Source organism: Leiobunum rupestre, chromosome 10, assembly GCF_980474605.1.
Source record: "Leiobunum rupestre chromosome 10, qqLeiRupe1.1.hap1, whole genome shotgun sequence".
In the NCBI taxonomy this organism is placed as follows: domain Eukaryota; kingdom Metazoa; phylum Arthropoda; class Arachnida; order Opiliones; family Sclerosomatidae; genus Leiobunum; species Leiobunum rupestre.
In genome coordinates this window covers 8142058-8166514 of record NC_143393.1, presented here as the reverse complement: position 1 = coordinate 8166514, position 24457 = coordinate 8142058, and the positions used below count along the sequence as shown (strand labels likewise).

Here is a 24457-nt window from a genome sequence, read left to right as displayed (position 1 = left end):
GGAAGGAAAAATCCGTAGTATTTTTTGAAACCGCTCTCCTTTTCGGAACGTCGACGTTCCCTTACGTCGACGTTCAGAGCCCCATGTAACCGTAGTCAATAGGTGTTTTCATAAAATCCGGCTATGTTGTATCCCCCCCGATAAAAATTAAATTGCCCCCTCAGTCTTTGATGGGAGTTCAGTTAAGAACGTTCCAGTTCTAAAACCATCGGCGCGATTCGCGTGACTGTACATCAACAAGCTGGCAAACAAGTTTCCCGAAATATCAATAAAGACTACACTGTTACATGTCCCTTCCTCGAGTATATCACCTTCTATGCAGTTCTTTGATGGGGATTTTATGAAAACAATTATTATATTCTTACTTTTTTCAATATGCTCTTCAACTTTTTCATTGACACTTTTTGTCTGCACCCTACCGGTGAAAAAATATATTTTCTAAAACGCAAACAAATGCTTCGATTTTTCTGAAATTAACCAATAATAATAATAATAATAATCAGCTAGCTATTATTATTATTATTATTATCGTTTTTGAGAAAAACGCTTGGATCGATCAATTTAAAAGGCCTTCTATAATGTGTTTGAAACAAGTTGGCAAGCTTGCCAAAATATACCTCTCCTCGGAAGAATTGTCCCTAATGGTATTAATTTCTCGAGATGACCCTTAAAGATATATCTCCGCAATTCAGAGTTATTACTAAAAACGAAATCCCGGTTCCATCCCGCCCGGTATAAAATTTTAATTAAAATTAAAATAAATGAGACGAAACAACCGATTTTAATTTATTCAAAATATTATAAATAAAGTAGTTACAACAGTGAGTTAGACGTACTAAAACAATGCACAATTGAATTTAACCCTTTTTACAGTACAAGTTTATCAGTTGAATATAATACGAAGTAAATTTTAATGAAAGAAATATCTACACAGGGTATTTGTATTTTTCTCGCTTACGAAATACTTTCCGCATCTTTAACCCTCATTTTATTTCAACACTCGTAGACTTCCAGTTGACGTTGTGACACATACCGCATGAAAAAGACCAATACCGTCCAATTTCCAATATCATATAATGACTCGCACACCCAGGAAATCATTGACTGCGTTAGAAATCGTAGATATCCAAATATCCACACCAAATGTATTTATAAGAAGCAAAAACCTTACCATCAACAAAGCACAGAGAGCCACTTGACTAACCGACAGCTCTTAAAGCAATAAACGTTAAATTATCGCCTTTGCATTAACACAATTATATATAGGTTGATAAGAAAACCCGTAAATAAATAACAAAACACTAACAAAGTAGACCACCCACAGGGTCTACCCTTTAACCCTCTTATCTCGGCTGACTGCGCTAAAACCAGATTTGACCTTTAAAATTTCATACGTAAAAAATTTTGACTTTAAAAACCATTAATATACTCTTCCGCTAAGCTGAGTTTATAATTTTCAAAGATGCGTAACATCTATCGGTGGTTCTGTGGTAGAACATGCGCCTGTCATGCAGAAGGGCTCGGGTTGAAAACCTGGGCGGCGCTTTCGTTTTTAATCAACAGAGAATACGCTACATTAGAATTACTTCGATGCAATAATTTAAATTGAACACGAAATTTCGTTCTATTTAATAAAAACCGAAATTTAATACTCTGTTAATTTGTAATAAACGCTTCCGATAAAGCTGAAGTTCTAATTTTTGATGAAGCGTAATAAGTGTGGTAGAACGTCCGCCTGTCAAACAGGAGGTCTCGGGTTCAAATCCCGCCTGATGCGATCGCAAATTGATACGAAGACGAATACCGTAAACAATTGGTGGGAACCCTGCCATTTGGACGTTGAGACGTTTATCGTAACCCTCAGCACTCGGTCCGTACCAAAAGTCAATAATAAGAAGTTAGAGATAAAACGCCCATACATACAAAATGCAAACACAACACACTGAACACCCACAACCGCCATATCACATACTCAACATTCCCACATTACGCACATACATTACAATAACATAATTTCCAATGAACGACGGTGAGCGTTAACGAAAAAACAACCATACCAAACCGCGCCAACCGCAAAATACTCCGTCGGACGGTGGTTTTAAACTGCATAAACGGTTTTTCGACTTTGCTCCGGTAACGCGCTTTGAACTTTGCCCCGGTAACGCGTTCGCAGCCCACAGACAGACACACACACACACAGAGAGAGGTAAAAATAAATGTGTGTTTTTTACAACTCTACAATGTCGAAAACCGACTGAAGAACGTAAACAAACCAAATCACGTTGCTTACGACGTTATATCACGTGATGATATTATTTCATACATAGTTTCAACTTTTTTTATTAGATGGCGCGGATATGCGGGTTCCACTCTAATGGCGGTCTTCTATCTGGTACATCTCCCCCCATCCGATCGAAGTTCTAGTCTCATAAAGGGATACTAAAGCTAAACCCTAAACAAATTGAAGAAATTTAAAGACTTACTAATAGCTCGTACCATATGTAACATATTTACTCATAAGTATGCCTCTGTATAATATTTCCATTGAAAAAAATTCAATGAGACCTTGTTTCACGCGGAACATACATTAAGCGGACCCTAAAATGCAAAAAGGCTTATAATCCTTGCGCTATTGAAAAGGTTACCATGGAAATGAAATCATGTGATCGCGAAGCACGAGCTAAACTTGACATGGGCAAAGCCAGAAACGCGCGAGGAATTCTCACTAACTTCCGTTTCCCATCAGTAAAGTTGATGACGCATATTTCGTCACGGAGTTGTAAGTGACGTAATTTACGTCATATCCCGTGAACAAGGTTTCATTAACGAAAATGCTTTAATGGAATACTTATGAGTGATTATGTTACATATGCTCGTACCGATAGGTCTTCGAGCAAACATGAAGATGGGAAACTCGGACCCAATAGATCTTCGAGTGAAAAACTAAATTAAATTAAATCGGTGGTTCCTTTTAACTTACCACTTGATAACCTAAACAGACCACAATACGCAAAAATCAGGAACGAATTGCAATGAAAAACAATGACAAATCACGTCAGATCGTGCGCGAGTGAGACGACATAGACTAATGGATTTATATACCCCCGACAGTGAAGTAGACGGTGCCGGACGACGTGACGTTGCCCGCCTCACCACCCGCGCGCTCGGCCAAGCAAGCGCCACGGACTACTTCACTTAAACGGGTGATAGCTCGATGCTGTCGGAGACTCTTCAGTGAAAACGGGACAATTCTGCGTCCCGAAGCTTTCCCCGGGGACACCGGGACGGAGTACCGAAAAAAGGGACAGTCCCGTTCAAAACTGGAAGTATGGTCACGTTATGCATATGACAAGGTCAAACCATTCCGATAACATAATCACTTAGCCTGACTATTATTAACGGAAACCTTACAGTGTCATACCTAGGAGGATGAAAGTGGACTTCTGGAGTGGAAATCGGGGTGCAGAATGTATCCCAACCTCAAACTCTTGAATATAAGTTAAAAACTGACATCTAGCGTAGAAAATTAGCAACTTTTTCAAAAATTTTGCTTCGGTTCTTTTAATCGGGCTGGGTGTCTGGAACACGTGTTTACTTGTTTTTAACGGATTATTAATTGAAAATGCAAGGCAAAAAAATTTAGAACAGGGGGGGGGGGTAGAATAACGTAGTGTGGGGAATTGGGGCATACCAGGGTGGGAAATAAGGATTTTTTTGAAAGTGGACAGGAGACCAGTGACCCCCTGGCCTAAAATAAATAAACTGGACCATGACCAGTGCACGTCGTCTGCTACATTAGTATAGCGTGTTTTAAGTTTTAACCGGTTTTAATAGGGTGAATTCTAGGGCTGTGCGAGTCATAGAAATAGAAATGAGACTAGAGCCACTGCGCTATTCGGTAATCTCAAGGGAAACGGGCAAGCTAGTAGGCTTCCATGAGAGTGGAATCGCTACTAATTAATCCGCACTGGAGTGCGCCATCTATTAAGATAAATTGAAACTTTAAAGAATACAGGCGATTCCACTCGCATGGCAGCCTTCTTACTCGTACATCTCACCACAGTTCAATCTTGCTTCTAGTCTCATTTCTATTTCTTTCGTCCGAGTACTCGAACATCGTCGATTACTCGGCATTTTTTTAAATCGAGTAATAAGTAATTGGAAAACACTCGTCGATTATCGAGTACCAAAAAATTGAATAGTCGGGTACCCGATTACTCGAATAAGCTGCTGTACAAGACGTACAAACAACAAATGCTTTGAATGACCTTGGGGATGGATCACGTAGTGCGCCTGCACGGTTTTAGTTTTGGTTTGGAGTGTCATTTCACAAAATCGGATGTCGGCCGGCGTTAGAACTTAGAAATCTTAACTTCCTAAGCAATATACGGACAGACGGTACATTAAAAATTTAAAAAAATGTATATTGTATTGTTATTTTACTATTAATTACTATTATTAGGCTAGTAGCCTAGTATACTAGTCTTTTTATATCCCACTAGTCACTATTAGATAATTACTTAAGTTATGGAAATTGTGGTTCATTTAAATTAAAGGAATATTTTTCAGCAATGAAATTTAGTTTATACTCATTTTATATTTAATTTCCTAATTACTCGAATAAGACCAGCTCCTAATCAAGTATACTCGATAACCCTACTCGTTAAAAATATTACTCGAGGTTTTTTCTGAATTACTTGACTCGAATAAGAGAAAATTTCAATTAATCAAGTACTCGATTGCTCGACTCGACTTGAATACTCGAGGAAAAAAAAATCGTTCCCGAAACCCGACTCGATTGTCTAAAACCACTACTCGCAAAGCCCTAGTGAATTCGAATTGGAATGTACAAACATGCCACAGCCGCCGTTACACAGACCTTCAAATCCAAAGACTAATAATATAACATTTGGACCTACCAATTGCAAAATATTCAAGCAGAATCACTTAATAAAATTAAAACACCTCGAATTAATTAAGTGGTCTAGTCCAGGCAATTTAAAAACTGGTCATTTGCCCACTGTCACCACCTTATTTCCCACGCTGGTGCATACAGCGTAGAGCCTTCACACCAAGGGCGCCAAGACAACAAAAAAATATGTACAAAAAACCAATGAAAAATCGAGAAGAAAAAAAATAAAATAAAAATGCACAATATAACTATAAAACACAACCGAGTAAAATGCACAATGAATGTCAGAAACAAGTTCTCAGATCCGAATGGCACGTCGAAGAATAACGCAGGTGGCAGTGACCACCTCGGCGAAGCCCGCGTGAACCTTGGGGAACCCATCCAAAGAAACAGGAAGATGCCTCTTGTGTAGAGCGGTGTTGAGACACAGCCGTGGTGCAAGCTGGTCGGGGCAGTCTAGAGAATGTGCTCCACAGTGTAATCCGCACCGCACTTCGAACAACTGTCTGTGAGAGACAGATTTAATCGAAAAAGTAGCGTCTCCGTCGGAAGGTGGTTGCAGCCGAGACGCGCCCAAAGAGTGTCATCGCGTCGAGTAAGCGTGAACATGGATTCGGCTTCACGCGATGGAGAGCATACGCGGACGCACGAAATCACTCTCTCGCGCGTTGCCGATAGCGTTTACCCACTTCCCGCTGGAATTCAGAAAAAATTCGCTCCATGGTTTGCGCCCGATTTTTCTGAGGTCACGTGCCGGAAAAGGGTAAACGCTTCGTAACAAAACCGTCAATGGGAAAGCTCTCAGTATTCGAATCTAGGGTACGAGTTTAAATTATCTTTGCCGGAATCGACATAGGAACGGGCTACAACCCCTAGAGATGGAATTGCGAAAGCGGCGCCGGCGATTCCCGAGTGCGAAGCAAGAGAACCGTCAGTATAGATAATGGTCGCATCCTTGGCGAGAGTGTCAAGCGTGGCGAGGAAAGATTGCCTCAGTGCGCCCGAGCAGAGGACGCCTTTGCGAGAATGCAACCAGCGGGAGATGACCTTCACCGTGGACGGTTCCCAAGAAGGATATGGGGCGGGTGGGATATGACTCCTGGAGGTACGAAAGAGCCAGGATAGATTTTGCTCTCTGGTTAAGTGCCACGCACGAAGCAGGAAAGGGAGCCGGTCCGGTGCGAAGTGATGTTCGAGGACTTCCAAAGTGGCGAGATTGTCGCGGAGGAGAGTGGGGTAAAATTCTGGCGTGTCGGCTGCTCCACATGGCGCTAGAGTGTGAAGGTCCAGGATAGAACGAAGAACGCTCAAAGGAGGAATTGCCTATGGGCGAGGAGTGCGTGACTCCGAGGATGACTCGTAGAGCAGCGTTCTGTACTTTATCCAAAACGGCCAGAAGGGTGGCGGAAGCGGACGCATAGAGTGGGTTGGAATAGTCCAACCTGGATCGGATGAGGTGGGTGTACAGGAGCCGTAGCACCCCCTACTCGCCGAGATAGTACGCAGGAGGTTAAGGCGCTTTAGTGAAGATGTAGCAAGGGCCTCAACGTGAGGTTTCCGAGTGAGACGCTTGTCAAAAATGACGCCAAGGTACCGGAACGTCCTGACCTTGGTCAATGGGGTGCCGTCGAGACTGAGAGTGAGACCGCCCAGTTAGGTTTTTTTTTGAAGAGCAAATAATCGCACTTGAGGCGTTGAAAGTTGAGGCCCCAGCTGGAACCGTAGTCCAAGATATTATCAAGCGCTATCTGCATTGTGTCGTACAGGTTTTGAAGCGCCGGTCCACACTTCCAACCTGTAATATCATCTGAATGTTCACCGTGATCTACCAAGCTCTGACACATTTGGGGGATCTCGTCCAGCATAACGTCGAAGAGGATGGGGCTGATAGAGCTGCCCTGATGGACTCCCATTTTGACTGGATATATGTCAGAAAGCTCCCCATTAACTCTGACCTGGAAAGTTCGGCCCTTGAGAAAATCATCCACCCAACGAAGAAGATTTCCCGACAGACCCCAACGTTGTAGCTTGTAGAGCAGTTCTTGATGGTGGACACTGCCGAAGGCATCCTTTAAGTCGAGGAACACTGCAAGACAGTGTTGGTTCTTGGCCAAAGCGCTTTGAGTATAGCTGTGGCAAGACGAATCGCGTAGCTGGCAGACGAAATTCCAAAAAAAAGTACTTGCTCTGGCTGTCATGGGATGGCGTTAAAAATTGTGTCCAAAGGTTTGAATCGCCTTAGAGAAATAGGGGAACATTGGGGGTATACAATTTTCTATTCCACGATGCATAGTCTTCATCATAGAAATCTCATAGGTAACTAGAATGCTGCCGTGTAACTGGCAAATGGGCCAAACGCCCTGGCAGACGATAGCCAGATCTCAGCCAATCAGAGCTCAAAGAGTGGTTCTGCCAAGAATTTAATGTCACCAGAGAGAATGATGTCACCTATCTCCCGCTATAGTAGCGGATCCAAGGAGGATTATTATCCTCCTTGTCGGAACCACTCTACGGCCTCTCATTGGCTGAAGGTTCAAGGCGAACTGGCGACAAGCTCGGCCGTAGGCGGCAGCATTCTAGTTACCTATGAGATTTCTATGGTCTTCATCTTCATTTATTTTTGTTACTTATGGTAATACAGGGTTGCCATAAGATTTTGAGATTCAAATTCCCTGTTTTTTTAAGGCCAAAATTTTTCTTTTATATTTTACTTTTATCAGACGTTAATAAATTTAAATGGACTTATATTTCGGTAAAAAGGTTATTGCTATCATGCTATGTTGAAAAAATTATCCAAACTTTCAAGGAAATAAATAATCCTAGAATTTCTCATAGATCTAGAGCAAAATTACCTTAAAAGTGACCTTCATAAATTCTTAAAATTCCCTGACATTTAAGGCCCATTTTTTAATTCTCTGATTTCCCTGACGTGTGGCAACTTTGTAATAATAACGTGACCAAGAGTAGAATTTCATTGTTTATTTCCAAATCATTCATCCATTCATAAAATACAAAAAGATGACCTAACAAAATAACAAAATATTTTATGAAACTAAATGAAAATAAATGACCAATCTTTTGCACGAATGAACCAAATATTGCTATTCAGTTTTATCTTTGCTATCGCCATCACGGTGATGCAAGAAAACGCAACTAAATAAAAACACACTAATCATCATGCTAAATGCGCTTAAATAATAGGGATATGCGGATTTGATAAATCTCTCGTATTGTGTATGGGTCAACGGGCGGACTGACACCTGGGTGGAACTGTAAAGATGTGTGTAACCAAGCTTGTTGTAATCGACTTTGAACTGATAAACTCCGTAAACATCAGGTACTTTGAAATTGGCAATATATTCATTGCCTGCAAAACATTTTAAGGAAAGATTATGCGCTAGTTATTTCGGGTAAACTACACGATATTGTACCTTTTTTCCTCAATGGAGTTCTCACAAATGGGTCAATACGAACAAATTCAACTTGTAAATCATTGGTCTCGTAAGGTGCCCATTTTCCGTCTTTAAGAATTTCAACTTCAATGGAGTAAACCTTTACGGAGAATAAAATTATAATTCCACTCCCAAATGCTCAAAAAATAATCTTAGGAAATACTGTAAACGTACTACATCTTCTATGATAGTATAAGCTTCGGGTGGCACTTTTTCACCCTTTTTATGATGTTTAACACCTCCAGTTCTGAGAACTCCTTTTTCTTTAAAGACCCACTGAGTAAGGGCAACTGTTAGTTCAAAATTTCCTGACTTATCAAATCTAAAATCATTTTTTTATGTGAATTTAGTGTTCAACACTATAATTTACTATTCTAATTAGAATACTTTTTTCCTCCCAGTGTTTTTTGTACTGGTGCTTGGAAAAATTGGTCACTGAAAAATTCTAGTGATCCGGAGAACACAACTCTGGCGTTATTCCTCGCTTGGAGGGCTGATATGAGCAGAGTACTTCTTCCAACTGCATGTGGATACTTAAATACAAAAAGTCAAATTAATGAATTATTGACTCTCAGAAACGTTTTGGTCTATTTACTTCGGTAATCTTATTGTCTGGATTATAGCAATAAGCAGTGGGTGACGCTCGAAGAACTTCCAGAACCAAAGGATTCTCTCTATCAGACACAATTCTAAAAAAAGAATCAGTTGCACTTAATATGAAGATAATGATTATATACTCAAATTATTCTCACCCAACTCCTTGAAACAATAGTGGATTGATATTTTTACTGCCAACAACAGTGGGGGCGTTAATTAAGTCTGCAGGATCAGCCGCAATCAAGGTATGCTAGATGATGAATGCTGTTAATGAGTAAAACTTTAAGGTAATTTTTCGTTTTTTACCTTCCCATCATCTGTCATGTCATAATTCAAATGATCAATGACTTCTGATCCTTCTTCATCAATCTCAAAACCATTTTCACTGGCTAGTTCCCTTATCAGATCCCCTACTTCCGAGTTAGCAGCGACCAAGACATTACCCCCATTATCGATAAAGTCTGTTATAGCCTGCACATTCAGAGTACCTCCAAATTCTGTAAGCCCCAATGTAGTTTAATGTCAGGAATTGGGGGGAATATGAAAGCTATTACCTTCAACTGATGGAGAAAATAATATTAAATGTTCATAAAGATATTCTCCATATTTTACCAAACTCAAACCGGGATCATCGGCAGTTTTATAGGTTAATTTAAAACCTCTATCTGTAAATATCATCAATTGAATTAATGTTTTAAGAAAGGGTATTGAAAAAGCAAGAGGGAGGGAGCACGGAGCACAGGTTCAAGGCAGTGAGTGGGAATCAAAGGCTTATACAAAAAGTACTTGAATATTAACTTTACCTTGTAAACTCTTAAAAAATATAGAATGACTTTCTCTAAGAGCTAAACTGTCTAGTAATACCAATGTTTCGCCTCCAGCATTTATTAAACTTGCCGAAATTATTGTAAAAGTTACAGAAATTAGTATTTTACAGAAGTTATTCATCTTGCTCGACGTGTGATTTTGCACTGTATGCAACGAGAAGAGAAAACCGGTATCCGCTAGATGGCGAAAATAGCAGTATTCCACGTGTTACGTTTTTGTTTGTGGTTTTTTTTTGACAGCTTGTTAAAGTCGGGCCTTGTGCGATAGTTTTGTCAAATATTTTCCAAATTAAAAATGCCTAGTGAAGTGCCCTTTTTTTCTTATATATCTTTATATATAGTATCACTTCAAATAATTAATTGCAATACGAAATCTTCTCTTCATTGGAAATTAAGATTGGAAGATGGTAAAGTGTTTGGAATAAAACCTAACACTTTGTTAGCAGACGATAAGGAAAATGACAACAGGCCAAGGGTAAATGATTTGGGTCACATGTATGAAAATGAACAACACAAAATATTCAATAATGATCCTGAACTCAATGATAATATTGGTGATACTGTGCTTAACATATTAGTATCTACCATTTTACATAAGGGATTATGGGTTAAAAAGGATCATGGTCCTTGTGAAAAGGCTTGCAACCCCGTGACTGAGACTGTCAGCGGAACTGTAGGGGATAGTGAAAAGCCTGAAGTTCCAGAGTCCAAAAATAGCAATAGGTATAATGTGTAAATAATTTTTGACGTTAGGGAAAGTGTAAGTGATAATTTGTTACAAATATTATAGCCGAAAAGAAATGTACAGTACGAATGAGAGTAATAGGCTGTTGGGTTGTCCTGAAGCTAACTATACAGAATACGATAATCTGTCTGGAGTGGCTAATAGGCATAAACACCCAAATCTACCAGAACCAGATGTTATTACTTTTTTTCAAAAGAAAAGTACTGCGAAGAAAGAAGTAAACTTAAAAGCTATTGAAAGACAGTTAAGAAAGTCTTTAAAAGAGGTGTGGGTTTGATGTTGAACAATAAAGAATTTTTTTATTGGCATTAATGTATAATTTTTTATTCTAGGATCCGCAAAATATTAAAACATTACTAACAGCTGGTAATTATTGGAGGTTAAAGGGTGATACGCACAAGTCAATTGAGTGCTTCCGAAAAATTTTGAAGTTACAGCCAAATGACAAAGAAGCTTTGCTTAGCTTAGGAAGAATATTATACCATCTTGGTTATTTAGAAGATGCAGCTTTTTTGACAAGGAGGTCCCTAGAACTAGCTCAAAATCACGCAGATGCCTACCTTCACCATTTCACGCTGGGTGAAATTTTAAAGGCTTATGGTCACTATTACGAAGCTTCACTTTACTTTAAGCAAACTTTGGTTCTCAATCCAGATTATCAGGTGATTCCTTATTCTCACATGGATAATTTTTTTCAAGATATTTGGTGATTATTTAACTTAATTGGGATATTTACAGCCTGCCTCGGATCTCTTAAAGGATTTACAATCACTGCCCGAAGCTTCTGTCCATGCCTACACCCTTTTCATCATTGCCTTTCTGGTTTTAGCTGTTTTATTCGGAGTTCTTTCTACAATTGAGGTTGTTAGCCGAGTCTCCGATGAAGGATGCGCTTTTTCCTCCGCCACTGCTGAAGTAACTAAAACTCAACGCCATTTCAACAGGGCAATGGCAATGAGGTCTATGAAACTTGCTGTCAATTCTAGACCTTTTAGATTTAAGAAGTCCAATTAATTATATTTTTGGCTGCTTCTTACTAGCTTCAAATAGCTGTTAGGGAAAAATGTTCTGGCCATTTTACCAAAATATGTCTATACAATCATGAATTTCTTACCAGTATTACGTACTGTTTGTAAATTCTCTTTTTCTTCTTTAAAATAAGATTTGAAAAGTTCTTCAAATATCTCTTTTATGAAAAAAACTAAATGCATTTAACTTCAAAATTTGTGGTGAAAATTATGACAGCCATTTGTAGAAATTCTTCCATTGCCCTAAAGTAGTTAAATTTCCAAAGTTTTGTTAATTTGCATTTTCCAATGGCAAAGGGGCCAAACAAACCAATGTAGAATATTATTTTTAAGCATTATGCTAAAATTGTAAATCTGGTCATGTTTTTAAAAGTACTTAATTTATGGCTTCCAAATAGGGCCGTTATTTGTAAAGTAGTTTCGTGTACATGCCTAAATATTTTTTTAATGACAGTAACATTTTGTTACATCCTTATTTTAATTCAGGAACCCTGGATAAAATACATAAGCCTTAAAAGAAGTGGCATTTCTTGAGACGCAATAAAAATTGCTTTCTTAAAATTTCGGAAATGAATTTTCGTACTTTGATATTCATAATACTTTTATGAGACAATATATTTTCTTACATTAGGAAACTTCATACTGCATTTTAAGCTTTACAAAACATAAAATGGAATGCAAAAACCTTACACTCGATAATATATACTTTTTCAATAAATAGGGCTGAATTACATTTATCAACATTTTTAATTATAGGAAATATTTTTTTAATGAGCAACAACTATATTTCATAACGTGGTTTTAAATTTAATTTAGCCAAGAAAATGTGTAAATCTAAATATGCACCAGTCTCAAAAATTTTATTACAAATATTTGGTTTTACTTAAGAATTAATCTTTTTCATAAATACTGAGTTACTGATTAACTAAAGGCAGCGTTAAAAAGACTAGCAAAATTAATGATGCTAACATTATCGGACAGCGCTAAGTCATATCAATCAAAATGTTTACATCCGTAACCACCAAGATAACATAAGGCACTATCCTACGGAATTATTTACAGTTGAAATAGAAATATAAACACCAGGTTTTTAAACAATACCCAATAGACACAGTAAGTTAATTAAATTATACTAACATTTAAGAGAAAAATGTATCACTCTTTTCTCAATGAGTATGCATAATCGGAGAAATTATATTGCATCAATTTTGACCAAAGGTGTTAAGTTCTCTAAACTCTATTTTTATATATTCTAGGCATACATCAGTAGCCCCATCCTAAGATTGGAAAATGATATGACATTTTAGATTTCTAACAACTGATGATTTTTTATAAAGCAATTTAATTTATAACTATTGAAGTCCTTGAACTGTAATTAACATTTGAAATTAGCGGAAGAGAAGCCATAGAAAAAGACAATTCTACTACAGTTTGTGGAAGAGTAAATTATCAACTAAAACTGCACCCAATTATTAGCTTGCGTTGTAGTTGCTGCTGGCACATTAGCAGAGCTAAAAAGTCAAAAATAAGTAACGAAATTTAAACAATACTTAGGATATTAGTCACACTGATTTTTACTTTTGGCCAGCTGATGCAAAATCTCCCCAAAGGTCAACAATCTGCTGTCCATTAGTAGCTGTGCCTGTACTAGCTGGCGCTGGTGGTGGCGCAGGTGCTGAATCAAGAAGGCCCAAGAGATCAACTCCACTAGAGTCAGATCCTGATGATGGAGGGGAGGCTGGTAAAATGCTAGTTGACTCTGCCCCTGTTGGAGAAGGTGCTGGTGGGCTGTTTTTAGCACTAGGTGGACCTGGTACTTTGTGACTACCAGGCGGAGGTGGTAATAGTCCAAAACCTAATCCTCCAGCTGTTCCTGTACTCGTTTTGGCCTTTTGCTTTGATGAGCCACTTTTTTTCTGTAAATGAAACATTTTTCATCAATCAAATGATTTAATTTGTTAAATGTCAAAAAGGGAAGAAAAACAACTAACAGAGATATTCATATTAATAGTGATAGTTTGGCCTTCCTTAAAGCCCAGATCTAGTTGTGGCGTTGCTGCTTCGGGTTTGCTGGATTCTTTTTCAATTTCTTCACTCTTTTGCAGCCATCTGCATTCATATCATCATATTTTATTATAAATTGAACTACCTATAGCATTATTATATTACTTAAAATGGTCCTGCAATGCTACATTGACATCGAAAGAGTCTCCTCTGTCAGCAAAACCAATACCAATAAATGCTGATCGGCCATCATCGTCTTGTAGCCTTACAACGAAATAACGACTAGAATCAGTGACTGCTTCCAAAGCAATTCCAGGATATTTATCGATAGGGCTTTTTGCAAAAAGTTCTCCTGTGAAGTTATAAATTTTAGAAGTTAGGTGGTTTCTGATATTATATGCAATAGCGTAAATACAAAATACCTGTAATTTTGTCCTCCAATTTCAAAATGCATTCTTTTCCTTTCGCAACTAATCTCAAACGACCAGTCCAATCTGGACAGTCTAGTTTCCAATCTGCCGCTCTAGATTATATAAATGTTATTGTAAACAATATCAACCTTCAGCGACTGGCAATGAAAGTTGCCACAATGGTTACAAATAATTTAATAAAGGGGGTGGATATAAATTTTAATTACAAAGGCTTAGAAAAACCAAATGTAAAAGTTTTTCACAAAGCTTTTGCTTCAAAAAATTCTAGTCCACAAATTTTGTATATAATTATTCTTACCGGACACCACGATTCGTAGTTCTAGGTGGAATCTTGTAAACAAATATTTCGTTTTTAACAAGTATAACTCGCTCGTACGTATCTTCCTCCATTTTTAACCGGAAATTATTTTTAAAAATTCTTCGTAAAATAAATAGTTCCGGGAGTTTTCACAATTATCACGTGAATATATCTGACCAATGAAAGATTCAAAGCTTGGCGTTACAAAGCAGTCTGCAATAATTTCTGCTTTAATTTTGACCTATATTTGGGACAGATATTTTTTCGGAGAGGATAGTAAAGTGTTTTATGATTATTCAGATGTTTTCCCTTAAAAATGCTATGACAACTTAGAAGTTATTTTCCAAGTGACTTAAAATTTATTTAAATATGACTGCGTGTCTATTTTCTAGAGGAACTTTTGGGTAATAATTTTTATTCCTAAGCCTTGTCTGCCCATTTAAAAATGGCTTCAATGTAAATTTACAAAAATTTAGGTTTCGTATTAGTGGGTTATCTAAACTCGGACAAGAGAAAATCCAGCCGTTTTTCAAAAACTTTTCACACACACCAAGAAATCGTCTTGTAATACTGTGGCTTCAGTCTCCAAACTATTCCAGTCTTGCGTCAAAACACCTCCAGCTACATCCTACATTATTATCAAGAAATTCAAAATTACCACATCAACTAACTGTCAGACAGCTTGGAATTTTAGCGCGAGTTGTAAAAAATGTCCTTAAAATCAGATACATTGTTATTGGGTCTGCTGTTGGTGGTGGTGTACAATTGACTAAGGTATACAACTTATATTCTCTTACGGTTTTCAATTTAATTTCCTTAATATTGAATCCCTGTCAGAAATATGACGAATGGAAAGATAACTTACCTGACATGAGCTGGATGAAAAATATGATTCCACCATCTGAAGATTTAGATCGCTACCGCGCCAGTTTACTTGAAATGAAAGATAAAATTGGGTTACCTGATCAAGGATGGCTTAAAAAGGGACTTTCCAATTTTGGTGATAGGGTTCTAAGTTGGGCGGAATGGCTTGAAAGAGAGAAAGAGAATGAATCTTCTTTACAAGAAGGTAAAATTAACTTGATAGGCCAAGCTCTTGTGTTATAATATTTTGAGATATATATCTTTTTGTGATTGTACCGATACTTTTCAAAAATTTCTGTAATTTCTTTAAACACAATTTTCGTTTTTGTTTTGATTTTTTACTCTTAGCACCCTCTTTTTCTTTCTCGATTTAGGTTTATACGGCCTAGCGAAAGATTTTCAAGCTGCCATTGGAATAGGTTGGTTGCTCCCCTTATTTTTGACTCTCCCCTTTTATTTTATTTTGAGATATTATTTTAGTTGTAAAAGGTATCGGTACATCCCATCAAGTTTCAGTAGCCTCACACCCTCATGTTCTAAATATTTCATGTAGATGGAAATATGGGATCAGTCATGCCAGCAATCTCATTTTCCTCAACATCTTCAACTAAATCTGAAAGTGAACGTATGTCTCGTATGCAAGATGAACTGATGCAAGTGCAGGTAAACATGTTACATTTGAAAGGGCTTAGCAAATTATTAATGCAGGCATTTCTTCCAGTTGAAATATCAGCGAGAAATTGAACGTTTAGAAAAGGAAAATAAGGAATTAAGAAAGCAGTTGCTACTCAGATCACAAAAATATGTTCCAGTCCGAAAACTCAAAGTAGTTTAACAACCTTTGTTGCTAAAAATATGTTATTAAACTTTATTTCAAATTCAGAAATCGCTCATTGACATGTATTCTGATGTTTTGGATGAGCTAAGTGATTATGATTGTAATTATAATGTCCAAGACCATTTACCACGTGTTGTTGTAGTTGGAGATCAAAGTGCGGGGAAAACAAGCGTCTTAGAAATGGTCGCCAGAGCCAGAATATTTCCGCGGTATTAAATACATTACTAGAATATCATTGTGCTTATTAAAAGAAAACAATATTTATGTTAGTGGAGCTGGAGAAATGATGACTAGGGCTCCCGTTAAAGTCACTCTGAGTGAAGGACCTTATCATGTTGCGAGTTTTAAGGACTCCTCAAGAGAGTTTGACCTCACAAAAGAAAGCGAAGTATGATGTATTAGTATTTTTATTTCATTTCCGATAATGTGTTTTACGTTTTAGCTCGCTGATTTAAGACGAGAAGTGGAACTTAGGATGAAAAATAGCGTCAGAGGTGGAAAAACTGTTAGCTCTGAAGTAATTGTTACATTTGAATAAATGATTGAAAATTCTACATTTGTTACCTATTTAATTTTTATGAATTTTTAGGTAATAGCGATGACGGTTAAAGGTCCCGGTATCCAAAGAATGGTTCTCGTTGATTTACCTGGAATAATTAGCGTATGCTTTCATAGTTGCTTTCTTCAATAATGCCAAAAAACTGACCCTGCATATTATTTTTAGACAGTAACTACGGAAATGGCTAGCGACACCAAAGATGCTATAAAGGAAATGACCAAATCATACATGAGCAATCCAAATGCAATAATACTCTGCATTCAAGGTATATTTTTATAGATTGGTTAATAATTTAGGAGGATCACCTCTGACATTAGAATAATGTTAGATGGCTCTGTTGATGCGGAGAGATCAATGGTCACCGATATAGTTAGTCAAATGGATCCCTCAGGGAAAAGAACAATCTTTGTCTTAACCAAAGTTGACCTGGCGGAGCAAAATATGGCCAACCCAAATAGAGTAAAAAGTTATTCATACACTTCAAAGAAAAGGTCTTAATTTTCTAATTATTTTCAGATCAAGAAAATTTTAGAAGGAAAGCTTTTTCCAATGAAGGCCCTAGGTTATTTTGCTGTTGTCACTGGAAAAGGTAGCAAAGACGACAGCATCCAATCAATAAGAGAATATGAAGATGAATTTTTCCAAAAGTCAAGATTATTTCGAGATGGAGTATTAAGAATGGCTCAATGCACGACTCACAATCTTAGTTTAGCAGTTTCACAGTGTTTTTGGAAAATGATAAAAGAGTCTGTTGAACAGCAAGCGGATGCGTTTCGAGGTTTATATAGTCCTTCATAATTATTTGCTGTTGCAACTAAATGGAGATTGTTTTTCAGCTGTTAGATTCAATCTTGAAACGGAATGGAAAAACAGCTTTCCGCGACAGAGAGAATTAGACAGGGATGAATTGTTTGAAAAAGCTCGGGGTGATATTTTAGACGAAATTGTTAATCTAAGTCAAGTTTCAGCTAAACATTGGTACTCTTAATATATATTTTTTTCATCTAGCTATGCATTAATCAAAATCATTTTGATCATAGGGAAGAAACCTTAAGTCACAATCTTTGGGAAAGCGTTTCCCAGCAAGTTTTTGAGGATGTTTACTATCCAGCTGCCAAAACTGACAATCCAGGTGTTTTTAACACGACTGTCGATATTAAACTCAAAGCCTGGGTTGAACAGATGTTGCCTAAAACTTCTGTACAGGTGATTTCCAATTTAAAAGTTTTATACCTTACAAAAAATTACGAAAAATGTTAGCCATTTGTACATCAGCGTAATTATCCCAAGTCCGGATTAACATTGGCAGTGACCCCTATCAACCATTAAATCTTCGTTGCTTAACCACTAACAAAATATTTTTTTAAACTAACACGCCTACTGCAGCATCCTATTGTAACCTAACCTTTATTGAAATTTTACGTCATTTTATCTTGTATCTAAATAGTATCTTACCTAATTTAATATCAAACCATAACACCTTGCGCATACTTCTTTCAAACAGAAGAGTTAGAGATTGAGAAGAACTATCAGTAACTAATGGAACTTAAGAAAAATAATCCATTCTTATTTTGATAGGTTGGCCTTGAAACACTGCATGAAGAATTGATCAAGTTTCTGAAAAGATCTAAACATACAAAAGGAAATGACCCGGTTTTTGAGCTACTGAAGGAAACGGCTATTCACGAAGCTCTAGAACATCATTTATGGGAAAATAAGGCAAAAGATGTTCTTAGGGTAATTCAACTTAACGTGTTAGAAGACAGAGCAGTGCATGACAAGCAACACTGGGATGCTGCGGTGAAGTTTTTAGAGAGCTGTTTAAAAGAAAGAATGACCAGGGGTTAGTTATGAAGTTTTCATTGCAAGTCAAAGCATGTGTCTTAAACACATTTTTTACAGCTGAAGAGGAGCTGCACGAGTTAGTGGGCCCTGGAATTAGGGAAAGGTGGCTTCATTGGAGTTACCGCACACCGGAACAAGAAATTAAAGCAGCGATTAAATCAGAGTTAGATAAGCTGCTAGATTCAAACAGTTTCAATGTAGGAAACTTGCTTAAAAAAATTAACACAACATTTTTTTTTGAAAATTCCATTTATCTTTATTAGAACCATGGATCGTCTTTGACATATGATGAAATGACCACCGTTAAAAAGAATTTGGAAACAAAAGATATAGAAGTTACCAGTGATTTGGTGAGAAAATTACATTGTCAGTTACGTAGGCACTTAGTAATTATAATTTTTATTAGATTAAAGAGGTATGGACCCCTCAACACGAATTGTACTTCTTGAAAAAATCTCTAACAAGAAGTCAAGAATGCAAAAAAGGCTTCTATCTGTATCAACAAGGCTTAGAGACTGATGTAAGCTTATAAATTATCCAGTTTGGTAAATTGTTTGTATATTATAAATGTTTTTTTCTCCCACAAAGCTTGAATGTGGAGATGTAGTCTTTTTCTGGCGTATTCATCGCATGCTACATGCCACATCAAATGCTCTTAGACAACAGCTAATGAACAGTGAAGCCAGAAGGCTAGAGAAGGAAATTAAAGATGTCTTAGAAGATATAGGGCAAGATCGGGAAAAGAAAGTCAAACTATTAACAGGAAGGAGAGTGGAATTAGCAGAAGAGCTTAGTAAGAGATACCTAATAAGCAATAACTCTAATTAGAGCTAAAACATTTCTTTAAATTTCTTTTAGAGAGAGTTAGACAAATCCAAGAAAAACTAGATGAATTTATTTCTGCTCTAAATGAAGAGAAATAAGGTAATTTGTAAATTAGCAGCATCATTATTTTTAAAGTTTATTTCCATGTGCAATTGTGATGTTAGGCCAAATTTAAGTTAAAGCTTGTGTGTACAGTTCTAAATTAAAAATTTAGTCTTATTTTGTTCAAGAATAAAATTAAAAAGCACTAAACAATACAAACTGATAGCCCAATTTTAAAGTATTGAAATCTAACAACGTATCCACAAAGTAAAAATTTATTTCTTTTTTTTCTTTACAATTGATTGGTTTTTTGAAACTTTAATTTCTTCAACGCGAAACCCTCTCTTCTTTGATTTGTTGATCTTCTTCTTTAAAGCTTCAATATCTATCTTATCTTCTTTCGTAGGTTTCTTTTTAATGATATGGAGCGGTTCTTTAGGTGGTTGAAAAGCTTGGTTTCTTTTTTCTTGACGTTTCTTCTCCGATTCCCCTCTTTTTGCTTGCTTTTCTCTTAGTTTCTTAGCCTGTTTTTCAGACTCTTTTAAGAAATATTCTCCAGTAGCTAGTTGCTGATCTATTTTGCTCTCGGGTTGGGTAGGTGGGAATGGAGTATATTCTCCTTTCTTTTTAGTCTTCTTGGGCTTTTTCGTCTGAACATTCTTTGCCTTGAATTTTGGCAAAAATCTTTCCCAATTTTCATTTTTTAAGTTTTCATCTTTTGCTAACTCCCTTTTGATGAGTAAAGCTTTGATGTTGTAGATTGGGTGAATGTTTTTCATAGTGTCTTCAACAATTTTCCTGACATGTTGTAATCCTTTATACGGCCCCAGAGCCGCAACTGTACTTCCTTGAACTAAAATATAACAGTTTGTCAAGAGTTCAATGGCTTTTAATGTTGAGCCATTAGGGCCAACCAATCGCTGCCTTCTTTTAACAAAACGGTCTTTGTTTCTGACAAGCGTTCTGATTTTTATAATGTCGCAAGAGCAGTCATCTGCAAGAACTTTGATGGCTTGTTCATACGGTACACTTCTAGCCAACAACTTGATGATATCTCGTGCTTTTATAATTATGTAGGGATCAAAGGTTTTGCGTGTAGTCGATACTACCATGCTGCCTTCTACAACATCCAATTCTGCATTAACATGGTGTCCTTCCAAGGCTTTCTTGACTAATGGCCAGCATTCTCTGATATACTTTTCCCTGTACTTTGGAAATAAAGTAGCGAAACTACTCTCTGCTAACATGCCATGAGGGTTGTCTTTTTCCGTAAATTCTGGGATTTTAATTGACCACGGGTTTTCAACAATCTCTGCCTCGTCCATTTTAACGGCGTTTTCAACTTTATTCAAAATAATTTAATTACTAGTAATAGAAACAAAATTTCCAAATACAATTATTCACAGATGTAGTGTGCTTCTGACTGTGAACTCTTAGGGGTCATGGCCGCTAGGTGGTGGCGTCACAAAAATGTTTTTTCAACTTTTTCGAAAAAAGCGCGGCAACTCCCGTTTCAGAAGTTTAAACCAAACGTTTCTACAATTATTACATTTGAATCTATTTAAGGAGTTATAAAACATATCAATTTCCACGTGTATTATTTATATACAAATTACCGGGGCCCGTACAAGCTTTGGGGCCCCGCATTTGAGCCCTTCTTTTACACTTCTCCCGCGAAACATTGTTAATTAGAAAAATAAGGTAGCTCTTGGGGCCCGAAAGTATTGTTTTGCCGGGGCCCGAGGCCACTCTCGGCGGCCCTGCATTTAGTACAAATTTTAATCATAAGAAGCATAATGATTGCACTATGAAATATTTTTGCGTAATATTACCATTTTAATAAAAAGTAGAACATTCCCCATTGTACACTGTAATTATTTCATTGTAATTATAATCCATGTTATCCCCGTCCTATATTAGATTTAATTTTGTTCTTTTACTAAGCATTGAATACTTGTACATATATTGATACCTACACATAAGTCGTTCGCGGCTTGGTTGGTGACAGTTAATAAATAAATAAATTGACTCGTAATATCGCTGAAATAATTTTTTCGAAAGATTCTTAATTCATTATTTTCCTCATATCGAAATCCTAGGGTTACACTTCTCTTTATTCTTGTGAAAGAGACGCGTTATATAGTTTTATTGTGATCAGCGTTATTAAACCGTAGTGATTAGACGGTAAACTCTTTGCGGGGATAACGTTGCTGAGGCGCTGCGAACCTGCGACAACGCTTAGCGCTCCACCTTTTCGGCCCACCCGCTAGCAAACGCGTAGAAACGCATTCGAGTAGTTTGGGGACGAAAGAAAGGGAAGAAGCTGAAAATGCCAGCGGGATCTGTTCAAAGCGGAAGTGTATTTGAGACAGTCTTCAGGGCTTTAGAGGTGTTGTAGACGTTTTATTTTGTTTTTAAGCGATTTTTGAGTGTTCGGTTCAGCTTGGACGACAATTTTTTAATTCAATCCGCTAACTGTTAGCGAGGGTCTCATTGTCGCTCAAGTTCAGCTGCCCATCGATTCGCTTAGTGTTCCGCCATTTTCTTTTCGCCTTGAAAAGAAGCCATTTTTGTTATCCGTGGACACAAAACGCGACCAATCAGCTATCGAGTTACGATTACCCACAACCCCCTCTGGTTGTCCGGAAAATAAACAAACGCACGTGGTCGTGCTCGGCATGACTTTAGACAGCTGACTTCAAACCCCCTAAAGGTAAACGCAACCTTTATAATTGCTATTTTTAAATCTTTGTGAAGTAGTTACTAAATTAAATGTTATGTTTCCAGATAAATAACGCCATGGCATCTGGCACTTCTGTTGATAAATTAGTGACATTCAAACAAGAGTCAAATAAACACAATAAACACCAAATGAAGTTTCAAGTGCCGAAAATATACACGGACACTCCTTTGTTGCGTCATAATCACCAGCAAAAAGTGGGAAATTATCAAAGGACTAATCGAAAAAACAGCAAAGATGGAGGTGGGCATAAACGTCGTTTCACTTATAGTGGTGGATTCAACTCTCAAGACTTTAAAAATGGCTTTAAACGGAGGAGATGTTCTGGGATTATTGTACCTCCAACCAAATTTTTGCTTGGTGGTAATATAAATGACCCTCTAAACTTGGGAAGCTTGGCAGATGAAGAAATAAACCGTAAAATGAATGAAGTAACCCCTTATTCTTCACCTGTACCGCCGCCTCCGAGGCATCACGGTCAGATTGAAGTTTTAATTCCTCAAAATATAAATGATCCATTGAATTTGAATTCTGGGGAGGAAATTGAGTTTAAAGTAATATCCCCCAAAATTAAGAAACGGAAGAAGAATAAGAAAAAGCGTAGTAGTGGTGATAAAGCAGATTTGTCCGTGACAAATCCCACTGAAGGAGAAGCCACGGACAATTTAGTGAAAAGACCTGATAGATTAGAAGGAATAACACCCTTAACAGAACCTAAGGATAAAAAGGATGCTACTATAACTCCAGATAAGCCAATACAGCAGAAGCAGAGTCATTTACACATAAGGACATTTCACGATCGTTCTATTGACAAGATTGTATCACCGGTAGTTCCACAAGGTTCACCCATGAAGTTCAGGCGTCATCGTAGCTGGAGTTTTTCAAATAATGATGAAAAAAACAAAAATCCGATGAATAACAGTGGAGGGGGCAGTGGGAGTAAGCCTTCTCATAAGAAGGGCAAACAGAATCCACCAGCACCTCCGCCTGTGTTTAGAAAACAGGATGAAAGATTTCAGCATGGAAATTATAATCGCTATTACGGTTATAGAAATGGGCCCCATCAATTTGAAGATCAACGACTCAAAATAATGAAACCTGAGTGGTTTGAGGGTCTAGATGTTCTTGATATAGGCTGCAATGTGGGACATTTAACTCTCTCCATCGCGAGAGATTACAAACCCAAGAAAATGATTGGACTTGACATAGATGACAAGTTGATCAAGTCAGCGCGTAAGAATGTCAGGCATTATTTAACAACCAATATTCGGGGCAAGAAGAAGGAAGAGTTTCCAATTTCTCTCGCACTTTGCCATGGTCCAATTGTAACAGCCGTGAAACCAATAAAATCCGAAACTAGCGTGGAGTTCCCAAATAACGTCTTCTTTGTTCAGGTAAAATACCTATGAAAGATATTTTTACACATTTACTTTATTTAACTTTGCTTTTTTCAACAGGGAAACTATGTACCTGAATCTGAAGAATATTTAGAAATGCAGAGGAGAGAGTTCGATACAATTTTGTGCTTGAGTCTAACTAAATGGATCCACTTGAATAATGGAGATGATGGATTGAAGAGAACATTTAAACGAGTTTTTTCGCAATTACAACCCGGTGGGAAGTTTATTTTGGAAGCGCAACCTTGGAAATCTTATGCGAAGAAAAAAAAGCTTACGGTTAGTCTATTTTTAAAAAATTTTAATTTAATTTATTTATAATCTTCTAATCATGTTGTGTGTTTTATCTTTAGGAGACAATTTATAATAACTACCAAAATATTAAGTTGAAACCAGAACAGTTTAACGAATATTTATTGTCATCAGAAATTGGTTTCAGCACTTGTGAATTAATTGATGCCCCAAAACATTCATCGAAAGGTGAGTAAAGAGTTTATGGTTGGGTTTCGGATGTAAAGTAATTCGTAACATTTTCCTTTTTACAGGATTTTGTCGTCCCATTTATGTTTTCACCAAGTCAGATTCTGTTTCAGCGAAAGAAACCAATTCAAATGATATGGAAGTCTCTCAAAACAAATCCGAAGGAACGGAAGATGTTTAATTGGGTGTAAATATTGTGAAACTTTGTAAACTCTGTACATGGAGAAAGAAACGAGAAACATTTGAGAGGATAAAGAAATGGATTCATATTTCTACGTGTCATTCATAGACCATCACTTTTATCATCCACATTCACGTTCTTCCGTCATAAAAACCTACTAATGAAAATACGAGAAATACTTTTTCCAAAATATATAAATGTAAATGTTATATCTTAATGTTGTTTTCTTTTTCGTTTCTAAAGATAAGCACGGTTTAAAACGTTCTAAGAAATTGTAAAATGAGCATAAATTCTAAAATGTTTTATGTAAATGATTTCTTCCCTGCAGATAATAAAAAAAATAGGAAAAAAGCTTTTAATCTTAGAATTTAAAGATTGTTTTTATTTTGTAA

General features: G+C 37.0%; 6 protein-coding genes across 7 annotated transcripts; 3 read left to right on the top strand and 3 right to left on the bottom strand.

The window, feature by feature from the left end:
* Nucleotides 1–7876: 7876 nt before the first annotated feature.
* Ost48 (dolichyl-diphosphooligosaccharide--protein glycosyltransferase non-catalytic subunit Ost48) lies at nucleotides 7877–9950 on the bottom strand. Its single transcript, XM_090162045.1, has 9 exons — nucleotides 9765–9950; nucleotides 9516–9626; nucleotides 9268–9458; nucleotides 9117–9211; nucleotides 8960–9053; nucleotides 8752–8897; nucleotides 8539–8686; nucleotides 8344–8464; nucleotides 7877–8279 (listed from the first exon to the last, which is right to left on the bottom strand). The coding sequence occupies exons 1-9, from the start codon at nucleotides 9907–9909 to the stop codon at nucleotides 8014–8016; spliced, it is 1317 nt and encodes a 438-aa protein (XP_090018171.1). The 5' UTR covers nucleotides 9910–9950; the 3' UTR covers nucleotides 7877–8013.
* Nucleotides 9951–10019: 69 nt separating this feature from the next.
* On the top strand, nucleotides 10020–12119 carry LOC149923547 (uncharacterized). Its single transcript, XM_090162046.1, has 4 exons — nucleotides 10020–10511; nucleotides 10579–10798; nucleotides 10866–11195; nucleotides 11272–12119. The coding sequence occupies exons 1-4, from the start codon at nucleotides 10084–10086 to the stop codon at nucleotides 11545–11547; spliced, it is 1254 nt and encodes a 417-aa protein (XP_090018172.1). The 5' UTR covers nucleotides 10020–10083; the 3' UTR covers nucleotides 11548–12119.
* Nucleotides 12120–12400: 281 nt separating this feature from the next.
* On the bottom strand, nucleotides 12401–14441 carry LOC149923546 (adaptin ear-binding coat-associated protein 2). The gene is made up of 6 exons (XM_090162047.1): nucleotides 14295–14441; nucleotides 13988–14088; nucleotides 13731–13917; nucleotides 13553–13670; nucleotides 13140–13477; nucleotides 12401–13072 (listed from the first exon to the last, which is right to left on the bottom strand). Exons 1-6 carry the CDS (start codon nucleotides 14384–14386, stop codon nucleotides 13015–13017), a joined length of 894 nt encoding a protein of 297 aa, XP_090018173.1. The 5' UTR covers nucleotides 14387–14441; the 3' UTR covers nucleotides 12401–13014.
* Nucleotides 14442–14539: 98 nt separating this feature from the next.
* Opa1 (Opa1 mitochondrial dynamin like GTPase) lies at nucleotides 14540–19386 on the top strand. Of its 2 annotated transcripts, XM_090160459.1 has the most exons (21): nucleotides 14540–14698; nucleotides 14771–15068; nucleotides 15132–15363; nucleotides 15533–15577; nucleotides 15712–15821; nucleotides 15880–15984; nucleotides 16042–16205; nucleotides 16267–16384; nucleotides 16439–16513; nucleotides 16586–16657; nucleotides 16721–16820; nucleotides 16884–17014; nucleotides 17072–17333; nucleotides 17392–17533; nucleotides 17596–17761; nucleotides 18134–18398; nucleotides 18458–18597; nucleotides 18664–18750; nucleotides 18807–18920; nucleotides 18989–19193; nucleotides 19259–19386. In XM_090160459.1, exons 1-21 carry the CDS (start codon nucleotides 14664–14666, stop codon nucleotides 19321–19323), a joined length of 2931 nt encoding a protein of 976 aa, XP_090016585.1. In that variant the 5' UTR covers nucleotides 14540–14663; the 3' UTR covers nucleotides 19324–19386. The 2 variants fall into 2 exon arrangements, with proteins under 2 accessions (XP_090016585.1, XP_090016586.1); XM_090160460.1 differs by lacking the exon at nucleotides 15533–15577.
* A 16-nt stretch (nucleotides 19387–19402) lies between these two features.
* Nucleotides 19403–20810, bottom strand: dbe (KRR1 small subunit processome component homolog dbe). Its single transcript, XM_090160465.1, has one exon. The coding sequence runs from the start codon at nucleotides 20590–20592 to the stop codon at nucleotides 19543–19545; it is 1050 nt and encodes a 349-aa protein (XP_090016591.1). The 5' UTR covers nucleotides 20593–20810; the 3' UTR covers nucleotides 19403–19542.
* A 614-nt stretch (nucleotides 20811–21424) lies between these two features.
* LOC149923543 (7SK snRNA methylphosphate capping enzyme-like) lies at nucleotides 21425–24406 on the top strand. The gene is made up of 6 exons (XM_090160461.1): nucleotides 21425–21656; nucleotides 21750–21980; nucleotides 22055–23401; nucleotides 23465–23683; nucleotides 23758–23884; nucleotides 23950–24406. The coding sequence occupies exons 3-6, from the start codon at nucleotides 22067–22069 to the stop codon at nucleotides 24063–24065; spliced, it is 1797 nt and encodes a 598-aa protein (XP_090016587.1). The 5' UTR covers nucleotides 21425–21656; nucleotides 21750–21980; nucleotides 22055–22066; the 3' UTR covers nucleotides 24066–24406.
* The last annotated feature ends 51 nt before the right edge of the window (nucleotides 24407–24457 follow it).